The sequence below is a fragment of the Sciurus vulgaris genome (genome assembly GCF_902686455.1).
Source record: "Sciurus vulgaris genome assembly, chromosome: 10".
Classification (NCBI taxonomy): Eukaryota; Metazoa; Chordata; class Mammalia; order Rodentia; family Sciuridae; genus Sciurus; species Sciurus vulgaris.
In genome coordinates this window covers 127235189-127254106 of record NC_136470.1, presented here as the reverse complement: position 1 = coordinate 127254106, position 18918 = coordinate 127235189, and the positions used below count along the sequence as shown (strand labels likewise).

The 18918-nt window shown below is 45.5% G+C and overlaps 1 protein-coding gene across 1 annotated transcript in view; it reads right to left on the bottom strand.

Annotated features, from left to right (window-relative positions):
• The window catches only part of CLSTN2 (calsyntenin 2), a 572327-nt gene that overhangs the window by 63200 nt on the left and 490209 nt on the right, over positions 1 to 18918 (bottom strand). Inside the window, exon 8 of the mRNA XM_079100484.1 lies at positions 15290 to 15411. Coding sequence (XP_078956610.1) covers positions 15290 to 15411 — 122 coding nt within the window. The remainder of the gene's footprint in view (positions 1 to 15289; positions 15412 to 18918) is intronic.

Genomic DNA, 18918 nt, shown 5'->3' with positions numbered 1-18918 from the left:
AATATTTGTCCCTAAAATATGAATTTGTTTTAAGTTGGATCTTTTTCAGGATTGTTCAGCCATGAGTAATAGCATGGGTGTGACTCAGTGTGCAGACATAAATGCAGCTGAGTTCCACACTTGGCCCCACCAAAGAATGCTGGTCCTTCTTTTTGGGTTGCCAATGGGACATATTTTTTGCTAGATATGGCACAGGGATATTTTTAGTATTCTGGAATAAATCCGAAGGTGTATTTTTACTCTTGGCTTCTGAGGCTCATTTCATTCATGTTTACAGATGGAAAAATCAGTGGATGATATCAGATAATTCTTCAAATAGTTTGAGTTCCAATTCACATTTATACTCCAATTACCAGTTCATTTTGATCTGAGTCCATGTGGATATAAAAATCTCTCTTGGCTTTCTGTTCACATAGTTATAGTCCCTTACAGTCACTGATATTTTTGACTATAATAAAGTCTTTTGACAAAGTTGCACTTGATGGAAAAGTATGTGGCCCTTTTAATGCAAGCAGACCAAGTACAAGGCTGAGACCAAGTTCTCACAGAACAAGCAGAGCTCGGAACCCGGCGTTTCATGCAAAGGCGAGGAGGCAGATGTTACAGTCCCCTTGGAAGTGGGAGCCACCACTGGAGAGAAGACTGGCATGTGGCTCCATGCACTTAACCTAGGGATGGTTCTAGAACTAATTTTTTTTGTGTGTGATTTTTAGTTTATACATGACAGTAGAATCCATTTCATCATAATTATCAAAGCATGGAATATAACTTGCTCTAATTTGGTGTCCAGTATTACCCCTTCCCCTCTTCTCCCCCTCAAGCCCCTGGTCCCTTCCCTCTACTCTACTGAGCTTTCTGCCATTTACCCGTAGTTACTCTGTTAAAGTAGCTTCTTGTGGATGTCGGTGATGGTGAACTTCACTATGGTGTATTCATATATGTATGTACATGGGAATACGTCAGACTCATTCCACGCTCTTACACCCTTCTGTCTTCCTTTTTGGAAACTGGAGTCAGAGCAGTGTTGGAACCACGCCAGCTCCTCTCTGGAAGGCCAAACTATGCCCATATCTTTAATTAGCTTAGACTATTATAAGGAAATTGAACAGCCTCACTGGGCTGTTCTCAGAAGCTGGTTTGCTCTTGATAGGAAAATGGCCTGAATACATGAAGGCAGGCAAGGAGGAGTCCAAGTAAACACAAAAAAACTCTTCCTGCAGATGAAGGATAATTTCTGAGATCTTTTTGATTTCTCCAATTTATGAATACTGCTTATAAATTCCCCTACAAACCTCTTGATGTCTAAAACCTTCACTTCTGCAGACCTCTTCTCTGGACTCACTCCCATGACCAGCATGTGCTATTTGAGTGATCGTGCTGTTCATCAAGGGGAAGGGACACCGATTCCACCCCTGGTCATCCTCCACTCCTCTTGGGGCTTTAGCATGGGTCCGTATGGAGATAAGATTGTCACTGCATGCAGCCTAGGAGCAGTGTGTTCCATTCCCCTAGGTCACTCTCCAACTCCCTTAAACTTACATTCATTAGCGTTCTGGCTTACTCTCCTGGATCCAAAACCCCAAATTTCTCTAGAATCCTGTTTCGTGCCAAGAAACAGCCCTACATCCTTAAATAGTGAGCCTAACTTCCAGCTTAGAGTCTGGAGGTGAGGCTGAGGCCTCCATCACTCATGACACCTCCAGAGACGTCTCCTTCGGCATCGGTAGAAATCCCAGTTCAACTTCCACCTTCCTAGCTGGGGCCCCTTCACCAAAAACAGTTCTTTACCACTGTCACCACCTTCATCTTTTTGTCTATCTGCTTCAAAAACCCTACCCTCCTGAGCCTGGATCTTTGCCAGCGTGTTCTGCTGTCGATAGGAGGCGTCCCCCAAAAGCTTATGTGTGAGATAATGCAAGAAAGTCTGGAGGTGAAATAATTGGGTCATGTGAATTTTAACCTAATCAGTGCATTAATCCTCTGAAGGAGTTCATGGGTGGTAACTGTAGTAGGGAGGCAGGGTGTGGCTGGAGGAGGTGGGTCCCTGAAGGTGGGCCTTTAGGGTAAATATTTTGTTCTTGGTGAGCTGGAGCTCACCCTGTCTGCTTCGTGGTGCCATGTCCTGAGCTGTTTTCTCCTCCTCTCTCTTCCACCATGATGCTGTGCCTCACCTTGGGTCCAGAGTTACAGAGTCGGCCATCTATGGACTGAGACCTGAGCACCAAATACACTTTCTTCTCTAAAATTGTTCTTGTCAGGTTTTTGGTCACAGCAATGAAAAAGCTTTCTGAAACACTGAACACCCCTGTAACCTCACAACCTCTCACCTCAAGAGGGCTTTTCTCATCACAGTATATTTATAGTCAACTTTATAACACTTCCTATAAAACGTAAGAACTGTGCATCACTGTGACTTACTTAACACCTCCATCATTCACTCCACTTGTTCTATTGTTCTTTTACATCTATATACACTATATGCTCCGTAATTCATTGTTATAATCATTGTTTATAGACACAGTCACTTAAAGAAACTAAGAAGGAAGGGAAGTTTCTCTTTTGTATTTACTCACATATTTACCATTTCTAATGCTTCTTGATCCTTCCTTTCTACCTGCAGACTTTCTTTGCTATTCCTTTGTCTCTTGGTTTCAGAGTTTTTAGGAAAATATTGATTGCTATTCATATTGTTCTTCTTCCATAGGGAATGTACTGTTTGTTTACTAGGTGCTTTCAAGATTTTCTCATTTTTTCCAACAAATTGAGGGTAAAATGATTAGGTATTGTTTTCTTTGTATTTATTGAACATGAGCTTGCTGATCTTATTCAATTTTTAATATGCTATTCTGCACCATATTTAGAAAATTTTCCAGCATTGCTGGTTCAATTAATTTTTTATGCCCCATTCACTTTCTCTAATCCTTTGGACCTTTTTGAGATTTTCTCTTCCATGCTCCTCTCTTCTAAATCCATCCTTTTATCTTGGATGTTGGATTTCCCACTCCAGGTTTTACATCCCATTTCTCTGTTCTTCCCTTCAGTTTATTCATTGTGACAATCTTTACTTTTAAGACATACTTAAAGTAGCTGTTTTGAAGTATTTTCTGCTGATTCCGACTTATGTGTCATTTCCGGGTCTGTTTTTCTTAAGTGATTTTACTCCAGACCTTTGTTCATGTTTTTCTGTTTTGTCACAGGTCTAATAATTTCTATTACTCACTGGGTGCTGTGGGTAGTACACAGTGGAAATGGTGGGTTCTGTTATTGTGCTCTAAGAATGTTGATTTTTGTTAAATTACCAGATGACCACTTTGTACTCAAGAAGTTTGGATTATTTCACAAGGACATGTTGGATTTACCCTTAGTCCTGGGCCAGTCCTTTAATCCTGGTACACAGTCTTTACTTGTAAGGTGCAGCTTTTCTGGCATTTCATTTGAAAACACTATATTTTTACCTAGACCCTCTTATTTTAAGGAATTGTGAAATTTGTCTCTTTTGCAGTACATAGTGGCTAAAATATCTACTCAGTTTTTCCATGTTTCCTGAATTGTTTTTACTGGGTTCCCCCATGTATCAGCTGTTCAGGGGGCAGTCAAGGGCTTGAAGGACTTTAGGAGAGTTTATAGTCAGATTTTCTAGCCCGCTTCCTGCTTCTCTATCCTTTCTACTAGTAATTAACCCTCTCAAATTCTGGCAACTCTGACATTGCTCAATCAATGCCTCTAGTACCTCAAGCTCAATGAATGTGACTGCCTGCCTGCTTCGTCTTATTCTTCCTTTCTCCCTTTTTTTCAAATCTTATTTTAATAGTTTTTATGGAGGTATGATTTACACATCATAAAATCCACTCATTGCAAATGTACGATTCAGTGGTCTTTAGATTTATAGAGTTGCACACTCATCATCACAATCCAATCTCAGAACATGTTCATCACCATCTGCAGGTGATTTCCACTCTGACCAAGCCCTAGGCACCACTGACCAGCCTTCTGTTTCTGTTAAATTGCCTTTTATGAACATTTCATGGGAATGAAGTCATACGATATGTGGTCTCTGTGCCTAGGTTCTTCCACATAGCAAAATATTTCTGAGGTTCGTTCCTACACCAAGTGGTTTAAAGGACATCCAATGTTTCTCTGGGAGCTTTCTTTCCCCCATTCCTCAGATAACACTTTTGTAGCCAAGCTGGCACTTGTAGGTCTAGGGCTCAGTATTTAGGAACCACAGTGTTGAAGATCAGATTACGCCATTCGGATAATTTTCAAAAAATTAAGAAGCATTTATTGAACACATATTTGTGTTTGGCACTGTGTTAAAGATTAAATAAACAAATAAGATGTGACATTTTAGTATAGTAAGAAAAATACATGTAATAAAATGTGGAAAAGATAAAAGTCTTTTCTGCCCCTTGCCTCCATGGAGGTAAGGTCAATTCTCTGTTGAAGGTGAAGCTATAGGAGAGTCTTTATCAAGAATGTGACTCTTGAGTATGGTATTGAAAGATGAACAGATAAGTGACTGGTCAGATAATGGAAATGACTTGCCTGCTCATGACACAGTGTACACTATTCTCCTAAGCTGGGCAGACAAGTTCACAGTTTAAATGCTTCAGTCTACCTGTGCTGTTGGGAACTGGACTGTTACAAACCACTTCTGTGAGTTCTTGCTTAGACCAACAAATGAAATGTGGTGAAGGTTTGGTGGAGACCTAGTTCTGCCAAGCTTTGTAAATCTTCTCAACCAGACAAAACATGGAAAGCAACATGAGCTTTGGAGAACAAGGGACTTGGTTTAGCAACATAGGCAACTTACTTAAATTTTCAGAGCCTCAATTTCACTATGTAGAAAATGGAATTTTATGTATTGATTTATCAAAATGTATAAATGCATTCTGCTGTCATGTACAACTAATTAGAACAAATAAAATAATAAATAATTTTTTATTAATTATTTATTATCTGACTTTACAAGTAACTGTAGGGCTTAGTTCTAATGCATATAAATCAAGAGTTTAGGAGCTGGACTGCAGTAGCCTTTTAAGAATGCGGTCTCCTCTTTCCTCTTGGCATGTGGTATGTTATTAATTGTTTGCCATTCTTGCACCTAAGGCCACAAGGAGTTAATGGAATCACAGGGCTTGTTTGTCTTTGGACTCCTGCTTTTATGGCCTCAAGAAAGCTACCATCTTCTAAGCAACCAGGGGAAGCAGTGGCTGCTTCATAATGAGACCTGGCTTCCTTCTAAATATGCACTGATTGTCAAGGTGATGGAGGAGGTTCATTATTTAGAAGCATAATTAAAGGGCACTTCCTTTAGCTAAACTAATGAGCAGTAAGTGCAGCAATATTTGCATGTTTAGACATTAAGGATGGAAACAGATGACTCGTAGGAGATTGGGAGGAAGCAGGGAAGGTAGAACAAATTAATCTCACCGCTGGGCCTCCAGGGTTATTGTTTTTCAAGACTTCCTCAAAAGAGTGGTCTTCCCCAGGAAGTCAACTCCGCCATCTTCTCTTATTTTATGGGATGAATGGCTGTCTGATCACCAAGACTCAGGAGCAAACTGATCTTTGCTTCAAAAATGCTAAAACATGACTCCTGACAGGTTGAATTTGGAATCTGTTTCTGGATGGCCACCCATCCCTACTTCTAAACCTCAGGTACCAGCATTGGCTCACTCCTTTCATCTTGGTATTAACCATGGTTGTAAATCTCCCATGTCAAGAATGGCGCCTTTCACTTTCTTGGAGGATGCACTTCTTGAGGTCATATTCAAGGTCCATCCACCTGTCAGGTGAGAGCTGCAGGAGGCGCCTTCCTATCTATCTTGTCTTCAACCCCAACCTGGGTGTTATATCTACACTGCAAGATTCTTGTTAGAACTAAAACAAAGGACCCAATACAAAGTAAGCACAGGCGTAATTCTGTTTCAGGGACTTCACTCGACCAGTGACCACCTCATGTCTCTCTAATGTAATTGCCATTTTACATTAGAATTAAATTTTTGCCAGTTTCTTGCCTTTCCACGTTGTGGAAGAGACAGAGAAAGACAAAGGCAAATATTTGGGTTCCATACCAAGGAGTCATCTCCCTCCCTCCCACTTGTACCCATCCCCCAAGGAAACAAGAAGGAACGAGCTTGGCTCAGCCAGTGTGGTGAATCCATGCGGTAGCCACCAAGACCACCCTCAGGCTCTGGCATCCTAATTCATTATTGAAAACGTTATTTGATTTACTGAGCATATTTAATTGTGTTGACACTGTTTTCTCTTTTAATAGGAAAACTACATTCTTTTTAATGTTGACATTATTCCCTTCTTTTTAACACTTATTTTAAATATGTATTAAGGGAAGTCTATTAAAAACATGCTCTCATTGCCTCTGGGCAGATGTACAGGCTAAAACACAAATAATGATTTCACAGGAGTCAAAGGAATTGCTGGGCAGGTACTCATCAGGGGAAGAGAGACGGGAGAGGAGTCAGGTCTGCCAACAAAGGGAGGAAGGTCTAGAATAATTAGCATCTTTCAGATGATGAAATTTAACAGACTTAAGGGGACAGTGGGAATCAATAGGGATGGGGCAGAACAGAGAAGGCATCTGTGTGGCCCCATGCTCACCAAGAGTTTGGATTCTCCTTTAGCACAGGCTCTTCTATAGAAAAACTCAAGAAGCACCTTTGAATAATAGTGAAAATCCAAGAAAGTCCTGTAAACAAGCTCATCAAGCAAGTGGCTTAGGAGGTACCAACAAACAAGTCTATGGAAACCTGCAGGGGGTTGGTGGAGACCATGTCCACAAGAGGACATAAATGGGATGTCCTGGTCCGTGGGTTTTTCCTTTGGTTAGGTATGCACTGAGTCCCACCAACACCTGTCGACACTCACGACACGTCACTAAACTACCCTTACTTTGCTTTATTTGCTTCTCCTTGGTCTCTTGGTGACTCCCCCTTCAGTCCTGCTTCTGCCTCTGGAATTCTACACAAGTCTCTTTCTTGCCAGCCATCACGGCAATCCCTGTTTGCTAACTGCCCGCCTGTGGTCTGGAACTTTACTTGTGCTCCAGAGGTGACTGGAACTAGGTGACTCCAGGAAGGAAGAGAGGTGCAGTGGGACAGTCAGCCGGGGAAGGAGAGGCCAGCACGTGGCGGAAGTCACTGGTGTTCCTTGAAGGGAAGGACTTGCTGGAGACCTCTACAAACACGTACAGAGGAGTCCAGGGGCCTGTTGGGAAAGCCTGGCCCAGGTCACCTCAGTAAGGAATGAGGAGGTGACACATGGCTTGATTTATGAGCCTGAGGCCTCCCGGAGGCTCCTGATGATGTATTTGTTTCCCGTTGCTGCTGTAACAAATTACCACAAACTTTGTGGCCTAAGCCAACACCGATGTGATATCGTACAGTTCCGGAGGTCAGGAGGCGGAAATGAGTTTTGCTGGACTCAGATCAGGTGGGTAGGGCTGTTTCCGTCTAGGAAGCTCCAGGGGACAATCCATTTTCCTCCTGTTCCTGTTTCTAGAGTTGCCACATTTCTTGACCCACGGCTCCCATCCCTGGTCACATCACTCTGGTCTCCCCTCCATCCTCACACCTCGTCCTCTGGCTCTAAGCTTCCTGCTGCCTCCCCTCTTATAAAAGACACCTGGCACCCATAGGTACCATCCAGATGAATCTCTCCACGTCAAGGTCCTCAACCAATCTCAGGCGTGAGACCCCCTTTTTGACAGACAAGGCCACAGGCTTCAAGGACCGGGAGGTGGACCTCTTCAGGTGCTACTATGCTGTCTGTTAGTGGTGGTGGGCTGGGAACCCAGTCGAGGTGGCAAGGCATAGAGGTCATCAGGCGCAGCTGTGCACCAGGGACTCCGGCATGATGGAAAGCTGCATAAGGACTTTGAGGTGACGGGGACCTCAGCCAGGCAGTGGGCTGCAGCGGTGGGGCCAGCAGGTTGGCACCGTCTCTCAGAGTCAACAGAACGAGTGGGCTAAGCATGTCAGCCTCACATTTCTGGAGAGCAGACCATCCAGGCGCTGCACCGTCCTGACCCGAGAGGTTGCAGAATGTGGTCCGCAGAAGCCACCTCTTCCCAAAGGTCTAGAAGCCCCACTGCAGATGCAAAGAGGCAGACAGGGGTGCTCTGAGAGGACTGGGGGCTTAACTGGGACCCAGTATGTTTTATAAAGAAGTAAACAATCTAGGTTTTCTGTGGGTATACTAGTGAGAGTCCCTGTATGTTACTGACCCCAAGTAACCCTGCAATTTGGCATCTCAGAAAAGGTCGCTTGGGATTCTGCCTGAATGAGAGAAAAGAGAGGTTCTCCTCCCACCTCTGTTTAGCACTTTTGTCCCTGCAGGAAAGTAGGTCTCACTTAAGACCGTGACTGGGCAGGGATACTGAGCAGGGGGTTAAACTGCCTTGGAAGAAGCATGGCCAGCGTGTCCAAGAGTTAGTCTGTAACAGTGGGAGCAGAGTGCTGATAACGCCCAATTATTTTGCTCATTAAGACGACTGGTCTGGCCTGGACCAGCCAGTCTCTAATTAACTCCTTGGCACGTGGCTATAATAATGATGGAACTAACCTATTTGACTCCCCGTGTGGCAGAATGAGCAGATGCAAGTAAACTGACGGGGCCTCATTCTAACGCCCTCCCTTCAGCAAGAATAAAGGAGAGAGGCACTTTCATCTTCTTCCAAAAGCTTTAGAATTCTGTGTACGAGGAGTGGGCTGGACAGGCCCCAGACCAGTGTGGGCTTGCGTCTCTGTGATGAGGGAGGAACTAGACCACCTTCAATCCTGGCCTGCAGTGGGGGACCCTGTACCTGCCCCTTCCCTCTGGATGTGAGGAGGGGCTACTGGGGACCAGGTGTGCTTCCCTTTCCAGGGGACATGGAGGTGGGAACTATTAATGAAGGATGAGTGGGCTTCGTTTAAGAAGATTCAAACAGACAAACTAGTGTGTGTTTTTCTTTCCTCCAAATAAGTTTTTTTTTTTTTTTAAATCAGTCATCTCAAACTAATGGTGGACTGTAAACTATTTGGTTATGTCTGCTATTACACATTTTTTAATTGTTCTAATTAGTTATACATGACAGTAAAATGCATTTGGACACATCATACATAAATGGAGTATAATTTCTCATTCTTCTGGTTGAACAAGATGTAGAATCACACTGGCTGTGTAACCGTATATGCACATAGGGTAATAATGTACTATTCATTCTACTATCCTTCTTACCCCCATACCCCCTTCCCTCCCTTCACTCCTGTCTGCCTAATCCAAAGTACCTCTATCCTTATTGTAAATTAGCATCCGCATACCACAGAAAACATTGGGCCTTTGGTTTTTTGGGATTGGCTTATTTCACTTAGCATGATAGTCCACAACTCCATCTGTTTACCTGCAAATGACATAATTTCAATCTTCTTTAAGGCTGAGTAATATTCCATTGTGTATACATACCACACACTTTTTTAGATGAGAAAATATTAAAAACTGGAATATTTTACATGATAACCTGACTTCAAACCTCTGGAGTATGGACTGGAACTATGTGGCAACTCAATCTTTAATTCACTTGGCCAGGTATCTATCTCTGCCTCCACCTGGCCTGAGGTCCTCACTCATTCCTTCTGCTCCTCCCAGAAGCCCACAAGTATTAGGGTCTGGGCCTCCTGTAGGACAACCTTCCCAGAGTACCTGGGCTGGGGAGCACTGGGCAGGGCTGGGAGCTTCCCCAGGGTAGAGTCATGCCTGTCTCCTCTCTATTCCTGGTGCCTATTACACATTCTGGGACAGACAGGACAAAGGTCAACCAAATGAATCTTGTAATCATTGTAATTTTTCAGAGATTGTTTTCCCTTTACTGGGTGCATCTCTGCTTTCACTGGTCAATTGAGGCTGTAAATTTAAACTGGTATCATGCACCAAGTGACCAAGTGGGAAATGTTATAAACTATCAGCAGGTTTTCATTGTAGCACCAAAAGGTACCAGGGGAAGATGAGTAGAATTAGCAACACCGAGTCAAACATATCCAGAGTATTAAAGCCAGGAGGGACTGCAAGGTAGTACACACCTTTCCCACGCGTAGGCAGCTGGGTGTTCTCTGCTGCTCCTGTCTGGGTTTTCTTGTGACTAACTGCAGGCTCCAGGGATGTGCATTAGCAGATCATAAGTAAAAAACCCATTCAAATGACATTCTCCTTGTCGTTATGATCACTTTAGGGAGATGCACTGGATTGTCAGAGGCATTTCCTGGAGCTGCTGGTAATGGACCTACCTGGCTGTCCATGCACCTTGGCAAAAGGTGTGGGGCAACAGGATTGAGAGTGTGCACTGCCTCGTAGCGACTGGGCGCTCCCTGGCACACTCTGGAAGAGCTCCGTGGAAGCCGCCGGCATCCCACGCCCTGGCTTCAAGGCCTGTGAGGAGCCAACTGCTGCAACACTCTTGTTCGGAGTTGGGTCCCCTGGCCTGGGTGTGGAGACAGGAAGCAGGGAGATTCTGGTTCTCTGGCCCTGGACACTGACCCATGGAAAGGCCTGGCCAAGTTCTATCTGCTCAGCTTGATGAGTGTGATGCCGTGGGAATAGCCTTCCTCACCTTCGCCTACCCCCAACATTCTCCACCTTCTATTGAGTGACAGATGCTCGGATTATGGCCCATTTCTTGGTGGATTAAAAAAAAAAAAAAAAACAAAAACAACTCAGTAACATGATAACATGATATAAAAAGCCACTGGGGACTTAATTCTCACCTGCTCCTTCACACTTGGGTTCTGACTTCAGCCAAAGTTTTCCCTTCTGCCCAGCAGTTATGCCTGCCTGACAAGGGCCCTCTGCCCACTGTCTGCCATCTTGGCCACCTAACCCTGCACCATGGAGCCCTCCACTATGTCAAGCTGTCCCCCCTGGAGGCTTTCTCCAGCTCTTATCCCAGATCCACATCAGTGCGGCTGCACAGACTCCAACATCTGTTTCCCTGCCCTCTGCCCCTGCCTATTGCATGAGACTGTCAACTCTCTGTTCATATATTTGTTTGATCCGTGATCATGGAAACTTCTAGAAAGCACATGCTCCTATTTTATCTGCTAATCCTGAGTTCCCAGCACAGAGATGGGCTCATAGTTTGTAAGTTTCTTTACTGTTCAGTAAAGAAATAAATGAGTTCCATTAGAACAGGTATGATGTCTCTGGAACTCCCAAGGTAGACCAGCAGTTTAAACACATACACGATGTTAGGCCAGCTTGAGTCCTTCAGAGACCCGCTGCCAGCAAACCCTGCTGAATCTTTGAAATAAGATATCAAGATCAAAGATAAACAACATTAGAGATCCAGAGAGCGAAAAATGACAGAATTTTAGAACTTTAAAATGCTCCATCAATTGAATCAAAAGATCAATTAATCACCAGGAGGTTTTGAATACGTCTCTGGATACTTTTTCTCTTCCTTCCCTCTCTTCCTTCTTCCTCCCGCCTCACTTCCTCTCTCCCTTCTTTGGATCTCAGCACCCACTCAGTGTTATGCAAACATCTGCTGGGCACCAACACTGAGCTCGGAGCTGTGACATGCACTCAGGGGCTGAGGCTGCTGAGGCAGTCTTGCCCAGGAGCTCAGCGGGCGGGGCGAATGGGTAAGTGCCGTGCAGCAGGAATTCTGCTGGCATTCTGCACTCTGATGAGCAGAGGGGAGGGGGAGCCTCCCAGGGGGGCCCCAGGATGGTTTCTTGGGGACAGAGGCTTTCTCAGGTATGCACGTTCTGGGCATCAAGTGATTTATACCCAAGAAACTTTCAGTAAGGTTCTGACAATACAGGTGTTACAGAGCAGGGGCCTCCAGGAAACTGAGGCAGCATAAAGACCCCCCTTTCAAGCCCCAATTCTTGTGATCAAATCAGAAAGATTTTAGACCTGTTGCCCAGAGAAGCAGGCATGAGTGTGTTGAAGGGATAGGAAAAGGGAAAGGGGACACTCTCAAGGGAGGGAGCACCCTCTCAGAGAGGAGAGGAACCGAGTGCCTTTCCTGCACTCCAGTTCTATTGGGGATTCTGGAGAAGTTTCCAGAAAGTCTTGTCCAGGTTCACCTCTTGACTTTTGACTGACAGAGGGTGACATCAGACTTTCAAGTCCTCACTGCCATGACAACTCTAGGTCCCCTGGGCTCATGCTGATTCTAAATGGATTCTTAACCATACATTCTTAAAGGTTTTATGGTTAGGAGGAATTACCCTCATCTTCTGAAATCTGGTCTGCGAAAAGGATCACAAAAATCTCTCCCTTCAAAGTAACCTGGGTTCCTCTGATTGACATTATTTCAGGCCTGTATTTCCTTGCAGATTACAAGTAGTTTCTTGAGGAATGAGACATAACCAGGCAGGGCTGCAGGTAACTTGCTTTCTTAGAAAAGAAAGTATGTGGGGTCAGCACAGTGGACCCATTTTATAGAATTATTCTCTTAACTGTGTGTTCCCACCACTCATATCTATCTATCTATCCCCTAATGCAGGGAGCTAAGGAAGGAGAAAGATGGACCTGGGGGCTGGTTATAACCACACCGGCTTGTAAGCTCCTCTTCGCTGTGTCTTCCTTCAGAGGGAAGACCACTGTCCAGATGAGCTGGGCATCTGATCAATAGGCAGCCTCTAAAATTTCTGAATATTAGTTCTTGCACTTTAGGAGTCTTATTGAGGAAGTCAGTTCCTAAGCTGACGTGATGGAGTGTCGGGCCTACGTTTTCTTCTACGAGGTGCAGGGTTTCTGGTCTAGGAAAGACAGTGGAATGGATCTGCCATGACTTTCCTATGTACATATATGAATAGACCACAGTGAATCTCACCATCATGTGCATCCACAAGACTGGGATCCTAATTAGAATAAGACATACTCCATGGTTGTATAAATATGTCAAAATGAACTCTATTATCATCTATAAATAAAAAGAACAAATAACATAAATTAAAACAATTTTTTGAATATTAATTTCTTTATTATGGAAATACTGGGAACTGAATTGTACCCATTCCAAATTCACATTTTGAAACACTAAACCCAATATTTTTGGATATAGGGCATTTAGGAGGCAGTTGAGGTTAAATGAGGCCAAATGGGAGGGACTGTAATTTGACACAGCTGGTTTCTAACCTCAGCTACTAGAACTCTCTCTCTCTCTCTCTCTCTCTCTCTGTCTCTCTCTCTCTTTCTGCCATGTGAGGACATGGTCTGAAGGTGTCCCCTGCAAGCCAGGCTGAGTTGGCAGTGTCTTGGTATTGGGACTTCACAGCCTCTGTCACTGTCTCAAAATTAATTCTCACTGTTGGAAAAAACCCAGCCTGGGGTATTTTGTTACGGCAGCAGTCTGCGCAATCCAAGTCAAGGAGGAAGACGGAACATGAGCAAAGCAAAGATTTGACAATTTTATAGGGTTTCACCGAAACTACAAACATCGTGCATTTCAGTGATAATTCTGATCCATAACTCTAAAACATTTTAGAACTTAACGTGCTTTGAATTTTAAATTAGCCCACTCCCCAAAGAAGCAGTGTGACACAAGGAAGGAAGGGGCCAGCCATGGTTTGTGGGGTGGCCTGGGGTCACTGACTGTGGGTCTCCTGGCTGGCAGTGCACACAGGAAGGCCTGCAGCAGAGCTTAAAGTGGCCCCTCCAAGGGTGTCAAAGAGACCAGGGTGGTGTGGAAGGAGCCTTTAGGAACAGCTCTCAGAATCTCTAGATTCACTATATATTTATCTGTACAATCAGAATTCCCTCCTTGCCTATTTTTAATTTCAAACCCAGCGACTTTGTCTATATCTGTTCCTCTCAAGCCATTTCAGAAAATGCCACAGGGTATCTATAATTATCTCCACCAGTATGGCAGTGTGCTTATTAAAAAAACCCTCGCAATATGGAATTTATTTTAATTCACTTCAATTTGTATTATATATGTTAAAACATCCCATAAAAGCCATCTGGCACTTTAGGACACAGCTGAGAGGTTGCTAAGAAATCATGTCAACCATGTCAAGATCTACCATTCCTGCAAGACCCAGAATTCCAAACACAGAGGAACACAGACACATCCGGACGCCATCGTCCCAGAACCCCAGAATCTAGCAGGATGGGAATTACTGGGAGAGGGTCAGGCATTGGCCACTGGACTCATCCACATTTCTTTCTCCCAAGTGTGGCATCCTTGATCTTGTCACACTGTCTGCAGTCCCACCAGTGGGGATTCCCCAGGGTTAATGAACCTTTATTTTAAAGAGTGTATATGTATCCTTATGGGGGGATGAAAGGGGATAGCAAACACTCACATCTCGGGTGGATTAGTTCTCTCAGAGATCAGTCCTAATGGGGATCTAGGGATTTAGCAAGAGGATGGGGTGGAGATGTAACAACAAGGAAAGAGGAGGAACAGGCTACTGAAACATTCCACCCTAGACAAGGTAACATGGGTAGTACACACAATAGGCTTTGGAGGAAGAAAAAAAGACTGAGGGTCATAGAAGCACCCAACTCAGGATTTGGAGGGTAGAATAAAAGCAAAACAAGAGGCCGAGGCCCCAGGAAGTAAGGGTCATAAAATGAGCATCATTCCATCTGCTTCCTTAAGCATCACCCATTCTACACTCCCCATTGCTGGCTATTGGCATTATCCCCCTCAATAATTTAAAACTGTTTTAAATGATGCACCCCCTGCCCTGTCCGAATCTTAGCAGAGGCTAACTCCAGGCTTCCTGCCCAGCCCTTGGACACGTACTTCAAATCTCTGGATTCAAACCAGATACTTGATCTGTCATTGACCAGGGTGACACTGTGGCCCTCATGATCAAAAGCCTGGATGCCCTGGAGCGAGTCAGATTTTCCATTTCAGAAAAGACCACACACTGCTCAGGGTGCTCTGTGTCACTGTTCACTTCAAAGTCCTCAGGCCCCTGTTCTCAACCTCCTGTCACCAAAAGCAAGGAGCATCGTCCAGCGAAGCAGTGGCAGAGCACCAAATGTCGTGGAGCATTTGTGATACAAAGACGTGCTAACCAAGATCACAAGCCGGCCTGGGGATCAGGGGAAGCCAACTCCCTGACCTCAGCGCACAGCCAACGCCGCTGCTTAGCTGGGAGTCGCCACTCTCCCCCGTGACTGGCTTCAGGGGGCAGTTTCCAGCCCGACTCTGAGGTGCCGTGTGCCTCTCTGAGCGGATTTTCCCGGAACCCAGCGAGCCACCAGCACCTGGGGCGCCCACCCCTGCCACCCCCAGCCCCGCCCAGGCAGGGGGCCGCCAGCGCCTGACCTGGTCCAGCTTCCAGTGGAACTCGGCGGGGCGGAAGGTGTCGGCCTGGTCGAAGTCCTTGCGCAGGAGGAAGACCAGGCGGCAGTTGTGCACGTACAGTGCGTAGTGATGCCGGTTCATCTCTGAAAAGCAGAAGCAGAGAGTGAGGGAAGGAGGAGTCTGCCTGCCACCTCACTCAGCGCGGCCCACAAACCCAGGAAACAGCCACCGGCTTCCGGTGAATATTCTGGAACATACAGGGTGACACTGACAACCTCGGGGAGGAAGACTCCGGAGAGTCCACCTTGAAACCCTGCTGGGAGGCCATCAGGGCTTTAAACTCTGGCCTAACTTATGCTCAGTACTGCATGAGACCCAGGGTAAAAATTCCTTAGGTTGACTCTCTCTCTCTCTCTCTCTCTCTCTCTCTCTCTCTCTCTCTCTCTCTCTCTCTTTCTTTGGTGACAAACACTTCCCAGAGGGTTAAGGGAACTCCTGCCAATCATGTCAGGTGCTCCGGACTCCTTAGCATAGTTGGTTTCTCCTGGAGTTTATTTCATCAGACTTGACACAGTGACCGCAGAGCATGTCTCCTCTGTTGCTTTAATCTGTTAAGAGGAGCTACCTGGCCTTTTGCTGCTAGGAGGAGGGGGTCAAATTGATTTTCCACATTACACGAGATTCTGTGCCTCTTCAAAGCAGTGAACCCCCACCCCCATACTCAGCGATCAATCCGTGGGACCTCTGCTGCCTCTGATATAAAGACTTCCTTTCCTGCTTAGGAAATCTCATGTCAAGTCCAGCCAGGATGCCCATGGCCACAAGATCCCACCAGTTGTCAGAAGGGGGCTATCCTTGGACAGGTGCTCAGAGAACTGACGTCTGTCTGTGTTGTAGTGCATGAGAAATCTAGCAGAAGGTGCATGTTCCGTAGATGAGGGTGAATGAGCAGGTGGCCACGTGTTGTGGAAAGAGCATGGCCCTACACAGAGCCTCTCAGAACCTCAGTCTCCTTCACTGGGGAAGCTGAACTGTCCTAAGTAGCCTAAGAATAGGACTGACTCCTGCGCCTCCTGTACACACTTCATCTCTGAAGTTTGCGTGGGAGGAATAGATACCCACCTAGTCCTAGGGATGAGACCTGGTTGCTTCCATTCTGACAGTTACTTGCAAAACCCCTCTGTGGCACTGCAGCTCAGGAGGTATGCCCAAGTTCAGCCAGGGGGGCTGTTCTCCTGGCCACAGAGCTTCTGCTGGGGACCTGCAAGGGAGAGCTGGGCCCAGGCCAGGGTAAGTGCTTTCCTGAGTAGAAGAGGAAAGAACCTGAGTAGAAGAGGCTTGTCCTTTCCCTCTGGAGTGGCCATGCCCACCTGGAGAGTGGGCAGCCACGTCTGCGTACGTGGAATCCATACATGTGTGGGCACAGATCTGAGACACTCAAAGAAGACCTCAATCCCACTTTACCTTTAGGGTGACTTTATGAAGTGGCCCTGCTCAAAGGACATTTTTCAGTTACAAGACCCCCCGTTCCCTGTATTCATTTGCTTTTCTCAGACCTCTGATACCAGTTTCCTGGGGACTTCCCACTCCTTGGAACTGAAAGCATCTTGATTGACACAATGAGGAAATGGGTGTAAAGCATCTGCCTGGAACAGACGCTCGATGACTTCATTATCACAGAGACCATGTGGCAAAGCCGTGTGGGACACGAGGATTGCTGTTCTCCAGAATGCGACCCAGGACAGCAGGAAAGAGGATGGTCAGTCACCAAGCGAGGCAGTGCTGCCAGGCCAGGTCTGGGTGACCACTCTGAGCCTCTGGATTGCCTGAACACCCTGGCCAGCTGTGGGCATCTTCAAAACATTCCTGTCTCCCTGGGGACTGTATCACTGACTTTTCTGTAGTTTCTGTTAATAACTGTTAGGAAAGTGCGGGAAGATAGAAAGTCTGCCTTCATTAGCTTTATTTGGAGTCAGAAGAGTTTGGGAGCCGGGAGGTGATGGATCAGAATGAAAGAACAGACTTCTCTCAGCCTGGGCGCTCCTAGCCCAGGAGGGCTCTCCCTCCCTCTGCCTCAGGCTCCAAACAGAGTCTGAGCTCAGCCAACAGGAGGCTGGAAGGGAGGTTCCCACCTTCTCCAGCAGAAAACCTCACCCTTTCTGAAAGGTTTTCTGTCCACTCCAGGGGTCTGGGCACAGCCCTCCCCTTCCCAGTAGGCAGTGGGGACCATCTCCGACCTCTACCGGGTTGACGCCTCTGCCACTCTCACCTGAGGATTGCTGGCTCAGGTTGGCCCTCTCTTGGGAAAGCCCTGGAGGGAAGTGGCTCACCCTGCATGTGGCCACTGTTCATTCATTGTTTTCTGCTGACCTCAGAGTGGAACCAGAGCACGCCAGGCCAGGAGGAGGGGTCCCAGCAGCAGGGGCAGGGGTGTGGGTGGGAGGAGGTTGCGGAGAGAGGGCCAGAGCTGAGGTCAAGAGGGGCACGGAAAGAGCGCTGCTCACACAGGAAGGGCCAAGCCACGTCGGGTTGGAGCAGGCACAGGGCCCCACGCCACAGGCACTGCTATGTGTCCACCTGGCCCCGCTCCCTCTGCTCCTAGACACATTTCACAGCTTCCTCATGGTCAGGTGGGGCAATGGGACCAAGTTCTGGCAGGTGGCATGGTGATCTGCTATCCTGGCCAATAAAACTCTTTTGCCCTGAACTCTACTCTAGCTCTCTCACCTGTGGCTGAGATTCGCAGCACCAAATGGTGCAGGGATCCATGGTCTCAGAATGTCTGTGCAAAGCAGAGCTTCCCTGCCCCCAGGTCCTCCTGTCACTGGACAACAGCACCAGGGAAAACTCATGAGAGAGAGCCGGTCACTGGGGATCCTGTTTGTTGGTAGCGATAACAGTGAAGCCCACAAACACTTTTTTGCAATTAGCCTTTGCTGACTAATCAATTCTGTTATCCAACTATTTATAAATTACTTCACAGTGGGCCAGCATTAATAAGTTTTACTTATTGTACCATACAGAAATTAATGCAATTTTCATGAAGGGCAATTCAACAATTTACATTAATAGCTTTCTTAATATTTATATCCTTTGATTTAGTAATTCAACTTCTGGTCAGGAAATAATCAGAAATGTCCAAAAGTTATATAGTAGAATGCTCTCTCCAGGATTGTTTTATTTGCATTTAAAAGGAAAAATCTAAATACCCAACAAAAGGGAGCCAGAAAAAAGGAAGCATTATAAATCCACATGACAGAGTCTTAAATTGCCATACAATTTATTCTTTAAAGACTATTTTATCACATAGAGGAAAGACCTGGCTAGAGTTATATAAAGGAAACAGATAATAGTATCACATGTAGTATAAAAATAGATTAAAAAAGTAAGGACATTGGACATGTATAAAGAAATAAAAAGAAGGTTTTAATGAAATATACTTAGTGTTATACTTAGTGATACTATCTCCCCTAGTATTAGGATTTCGTGGTTTGTATATTTTCATACTTTTCTGTGTTTTCCATGTTTCTACTATAAATATTTACAGCTGGGAAAATGTCTGATATGCAAAAGCCCTAATCAGGCTTTAATTTAGTACAATGATTTTAATTTTTATTCAGGATAAAGATATATCTGTAGAATTTCTTTTT